General features: G+C 40.9%; 1 protein-coding gene across 2 annotated transcripts in view; it reads left to right on the plus strand.

Moving 5' to 3' along the window:
* Nucleotides 1-5076, plus strand: part of mpped2a (metallophosphoesterase domain containing 2a) — a 106096-nt gene extending 101020 nt beyond the window's left edge. For both annotated transcript variants that reach the window (XM_030130735.1, XM_030130744.1), the window contains exons 5-7: nt 438-553; nt 2443-2556; nt 4363-5076. In XM_030130735.1, the coding sequence (XP_029986595.1) occupies nt 438-553; nt 2443-2556; nt 4363-4481 (349 nt within the window). In that variant the 3' untranslated portion in view covers nt 4482-5076. The remainder of the gene's footprint in view (nt 1-437; nt 554-2442; nt 2557-4362) is intronic.
* Nucleotides 5077-6024: the final 948 nt, after the last annotated feature.

Here is a 6024-nt window from a genome sequence, read left to right on the forward strand (position 1 = left end):
TTGTTACTTAGAGCATGGAAAATATTTTAGAAATTTAGAGGTCCAACATGTAAAACCAAAGTCAATGTTGAGTGAAATTCCGTAAAAACCATCTCTGAGGCATTTTGGAAACAATGATAACAATCAATTGAAACCAAACTAACCAATGCAATATTTATCCCAATATAAAACTATATTCTGACATTAGTCATTGTTGTTTTGTATCCCAGACCCCTGTTTGAAAAGATTCGTGTCCACATGCTTTTGTCCATATCGTGTATATTCAGATATGAGTCCTCTCTGTCAATCCTGTTGTACATTGAATGGTTTGATTTATCATGTTCTTAAATTGAATCTGTGAATGAGTGACTAAACCATGGACATTAGTGATGATGCGTCTCCATCGGTGGCGTCCTGATTTAAGCCATCCCCCTGTCCTTCTGTCCGTCTGTCTGCAGGACTCCATGGTTTAACGGCTGGGGATTCAACCTTCCTCGGGGTCAGTCTCTGCTGGATAAATGGAACCTGGTCCCTGAAGGCATCGACATCCTGATGACCCACGGGCCCCCGCTCGGTGAGTCCGACCGACCAATCACAGCGCAGCTCTGTCTGCAAGGCGTTAAATCGCTGCTCAGGTTATGAAACACCAACAACATATTGTTTGCTCTCAGATTTTCTTTTCCCCACATCACACTGATTCAGTTTTCCTTCTGGTTGTTTGGCCCCACTTGTTTTCGTTGGCCTGTGTTATATATATATATTTATTTCTGGAACTCTCCATCTGGCTTTATTGAGTGATTTCTTCCTCTCGCCTACGGAGGCTCGCTGCTGCTCGGCGGCCACTGTGGCTGTTTGATTGCATGGAAACTCGATTTCACACCAATGTGACAGACGCCATAAAACGACTGGAGAGAACGAACCGGAGAGAGGGGGACAGAGGGGGGGTTGGGGGGTTGAGGAGTAGGGCATCCAGAAATGTTATCACGACTAAAATCCAGGTGGTTTGTTTTGGTTTTAAGTTATTTGTGAAAGATGCAACAAGACGGAAACTGTAAATGGAATGAAAATGGATGGAAATGGTTTAAATCATGTGGAGCACAGGTGTCAAACATACGGCCCGTGGGCCAAAACCGGCCCACCAAAGGGTCCAATCCGGCCCCAGGGATGAATTTGTAAATTCAATAAATAAAAATAACAATAAAAATAATACATCACACTTATATAGCGCTTTTTTTGGATACTCAAAGACGCTTCACAAACAAACAAAACAAAAAGAACCGAGAGGAAAAAAAAGAGGCTCAAGAAAATGCAAGTCTGAACAGGTGAGTTTTGAAGTCCACTTAAAAGATTAACAATCATTTTAGTTCAGGTTCCACATACAGACCAGTTCAATCTAAAGTGGCTCAGATCAAATACTACCATAATAACCAATAAATAATGACAGCTACATACAGTGGCAGAAAAAATTATTAGACCATCAAAAGTCATCAAAACAATGATTATACAGTCAGGTACTAAGTCCTGTGTGTATCATGTGACTAAAACAGACAGAAAAGAAAACATGGAATGTCTAAAAGCACTGTTTTTGTCAGTACAATGCCATAGATATTGATGGGAGAACTGAAGTGATTTTGGTTATTATCAAGAAAACATGTTAAATGCATAGATATCAGCTCTGAAATTAAACTACTATGAGCTATTTTTGTTGTTAATATATTTGTCCAAACAAATCAAGCCAACCAAGCAAGAAATTGAGGAAAAAAAGGGGTGGTCTAATAAATTTTTCCACGACTGTATTTTTTTCTTTTTAGTGTAAAAAAAGCAAAGTTAAATGACCTTTTCACAAAAAATACAAATAACTTGAACAAATATGAACAACCTGAAATGTCTTGAGAGAAGTCAGTGTAATTTTAACAGTATTCTGCCTGTTACTGTTACTGTTCCAATACAGGCAATTATTTATTTATTTATTTATTTTTAAAGCCAAAACTTGTACTTTCCTGGGTCTCAGGAGGTAAAATATTTTCATAATAAAACCGTATTTTAAAAAAAAAATGCTTTTCAACTTTAACCTAAATTTGAGTAATTGAAGCAATCTAAAAAAAAAAAAAATCTAGATACTTTTTTTCACAATTCATGCATGAAGGGTTTAAGTTCATTCTATTTAACATTTTAACTCCGGACCAGAAATAACATTATTTCAAAGTTAGGATTTTACATTTTTTTCTAAACGAATTGTTCCAACAATAAACAGACTGTCCCTCTTTAAAAGCTGTGTTAGTGCTTTTTTTTCCTTTCACAACATTGACTTAAAATTAAATAATCTATGAACTAATTGAAAAATAAACATTAATTGCAGCCCAATGATCCAGATGTTTAGTCATTTTACCTGTTTATTGTGTTTTAATTGTGTTGAGTTCTGTTCGGTTCTGACCCGGTGGTCCACTGTGTGGTTCTGTTTAGGTTTCAGAGACTGGGTTCCTAAGGAGCTCCAGAGGGTGGGCTGTGTGGAGCTGCTCAACACGGTGCAGAAGAGAGTTCGACCCAAACTCCACGCATTTGGAGGAATTCATGAAGGTACGAAGCAGAAAAAACACACAGGATCATACAGAGGTTTAGAACCGGTTCCAGGTCTGGACTCTGGGTCCATAACAGATCTCTACATGTGGTTTAATTAATGAAAAACCAAAATAATTGTGTGTCTGAACATCATCTATAGGAACAAAAACTAAACATCAAATACTGAAGAAATGGAACCGTTTTCTTAAAGCTTCATCACAAACACTGGCATTAGCAAGCGTTAGAATAGAATATTTCAAAGCTCCAAATTAAGGCTAAGACACATTCTGTATAGGGACCACATCATCCAGTGCAGGACCACATCATCCAGTGCAGGACCACAGCAGTCCAGTGCAGGACCAGAACCTTCTTCTTCTCCAGGTCTTTTTAATATGGGACCAGTGTGGTTTTACCTGGTCTGGTCTGGTCGTCTTTAAGCAGCATGTGTTGAGCTAAAATCTATAACGGAGCATCACAGAAGAGACCTTTGACCCCAGACCATGACAGACCCTGGCTTATGGTCTTCTGGTCCTGGTCCATTCTAGATGCCTCTGAGTCCAAAGAAGTCCACGGTGCTGCTGGACACAGTTTACATAAAGTCTGAACCGGTGTTTGTGTCTGTGACTCTATATATTCTAGATCTGGACTAAGGTCCTCCACAGTAGTCCTGAACCATGTGGTTCTATCAGGTCTAGATGATTCTGGTCTGAGGGATCAGATTATGGTGTCCATCCAGTTTCATTGAGTCTTTTCACTCTGTTCTGCATCGTACAGACTCGGATACTAATGTCTGCAAGTTTGTATCAACAAAGTTTCAAACATTTACTCACATGTTTGTTGGCCAACTGGTGGTCCTGGGCCCACCTGTGGTCCTGGCCCACCTGTGGTCCTGGCCCACCTGTGGTCCTGGGCCCGCCTTTGGTCCTGGGCCCGCCTTTGGTCCTGGGCCCGCCTGTGGTCCTGGCCCCGCCTGTGGTCCTGGCCCCGCCTGTGGTCCTGGGCCCGCCTTTGGTCCTGGGCCCGCCTGCGGTCCTGTCCCGCCTGCGGTCCTGTCCCACCTGCGGTCCTGGCCCACCTGCGGTCCTGGCCCACCTGTGGTCCTGGCCCACCTGTGGTCTTTTCGGTCATTTTTCTTCATAAACTGCTTCTGTTCCATGTTTTTCTTGAATAAATGTGAATTTAAATCAAATGTGTCGACGATGAGTCACAGAAGATTTGAATGTCGCTGCGTTTTTTAACTGTTTCAGCTCGATCTTAGTTATCATTGGCCGTTGAACATCTGTCGATGATTCACCTCCTCCTCTTTGTCTTCTTCCTCCGCTTCCTCTTTTTTCTCCTCTTCCTCCTCCTCTCCTTTTTCCTCTACCTCTTCTTTCTCCTCTCCCTCCTCCTCCTGTTCTTCCTCCTCCTCCTCTCCTCTTCTTCCCTTTCCTCTTCTTCCTCTGCATTTTTTCTCCTCTTTTCTTCCTCTTCTCCTCCTCTTCCTCTTCTTCCTTCTCTTCCTCCTTCCTCTTCTTTTTCCTCCTCCTCTTCCTCCTCCTTTTTCTTTTCCTCGTCTTCCTCTCTTTTTCCTCCTCTTCTTCCTCCTCTTCCTCTTCCTCCTCCTTTTTCTTTTCCTCGTCTTCCTCTCTTTTTCCTCCTCTTCTTCCTCCTCTTCCTCTTCCTCCTTCCTCTTCTTTTCCTCCTCTTCTTCCTCCTCCTCTTCCTTCTCCTCTTCCTCCTCTTCCTCTTCTTCCTCCTCTTACTCTTCCTCTCCCTCCTCTTCTTCCTCCTCCTCTTCCTTCTCCTCTTCTTCATCCTCCTCTTCCTCCTCCTCCTCCTCAGGTTACGGCATCATGACCGACGGCTACACGACATTCATCAACGCCTCCACCTGCACCGTCAGCTTCCAGCCCACCAACCCCCCCATCGTCTTTGACCTGCCAAACCCCTCCAGCTCCTGAGACCTGGCGGCCGGGGAGGGGGTCGGGGGGTGAGGGCAGGGGTCAAAGGTCGGGGGGGAGGTCAGACGGATGAACGACTTTTTTCTATAAATATGTCAAGTAAAAAAAAAAAACAAAAAAAAATATTAAGTGTTTCTTTGCAAACTTTTGGTCTTCTCTAAGCTGTTGTTGAAAATGAGAAGATTTGGAGCTGGGGGGGGTGAGGGTGGGGGTGGGGTTGTCTGGGAGGGAGGGGTCAAGGAGAATACCGGTGTTCAGGGGGTTTGTTTTATTTTGTGCCAATAAAACATGGTAACGCCACTGTGATGAGTCGACCTCTGAACAGTTTCCATGGAAATAAAAACATCAAATCAGAAACGAATCACACATCAAGTTCAGTTTTTAATCAACGTTTCTAATAAAACGATTGAATTTTAATAGAAGAACCAAATTACATCAGTTTTCCACAGTTTCTCATTAAAACAACAAATAACTTGAGGTGTTAAAGACATTTTTTTATTTTGATGAGATGCAAATGTGACAGAAGCCGAGAACAGATGTTTGTCATTATTTTACTGTTAACATGAGCTTGAAGGTAATTATTTCATTATCGGGAAATAAAGTGAGTTTTTTTTTTATGATTGTGACTTAATTTTTCTCTAATCTCAAGATGAAATCACTTGTTTTCCTGTGATGAGTTGATTCTAGACAATGAAGTCAGTTATTGTGATTTGATTTCAGGGTCGTTTTAAGGTCATCGTATGAGGATCCGTAGATGAGGATTAAACATTCAGACGTGTTTGCTGAAGTTCAGTCCACATCTACAGTGAATCCAATCCAGTTTCCTCAGAAAAACCGCTTAATTCAGGGGTGTCGAACTCATGTTAGTTCAGGAAACAATGACAACTCCAAATGTTTCTTTGTTTTAGTGCAAAAAGTCAAATTACAGTTTGAAAATTGTTATATTTGCAAAGTATCCTTAATGAAAAATGTGAATAAGCTAAAATTTCTGAGGAAAAATAAATTAATTTTAACAATATAATGACTCAGGTTCTCATTTGGACATGTACAGATCACAAATACACCAAACATTTAATATTTATCTGGAACTGAAACATTATAGCGAGCCTCGGTGACACCCTTGACTGTCAGTAGTCACTTTTCCATTGGACATCTGCGCAAAACTTTACCGATATTTACTAAATGTCAAAAAACAGAAGTGCGTAATGTTGGTTTTTCCATTAAATCGCAAATGCAATGATTTGTTTATTTATTATTACGAGATGACACGAGAAGTCACTCCGTAAACATGGTGACCAACGTAAATATGGTGTTGATTTACAGATATATTCATTATTTTTATATATTACCCCTCTATCCTGTACTAAATTAAAAAATGATTCGGTTTCCTGGTGTGTCCATATTTCTTTTAAAACTCTTCTTCGCTTGATACGTTTTTGTTTGTTTTTTTCACACGACTAGTTGTGGAAATACGTCTTTCTGTTGCAGGTTTGCATGATATACCATTTGCGCTACACCTGAAAAACCACCTCTTGCCAGCGCA

This window comes from Sphaeramia orbicularis, chromosome 3, assembly GCF_902148855.1.
Source record: "Sphaeramia orbicularis chromosome 3, fSphaOr1.1, whole genome shotgun sequence".
NCBI classification, from domain to species: domain Eukaryota; kingdom Metazoa; phylum Chordata; class Actinopteri; order Kurtiformes; family Apogonidae; genus Sphaeramia; species Sphaeramia orbicularis.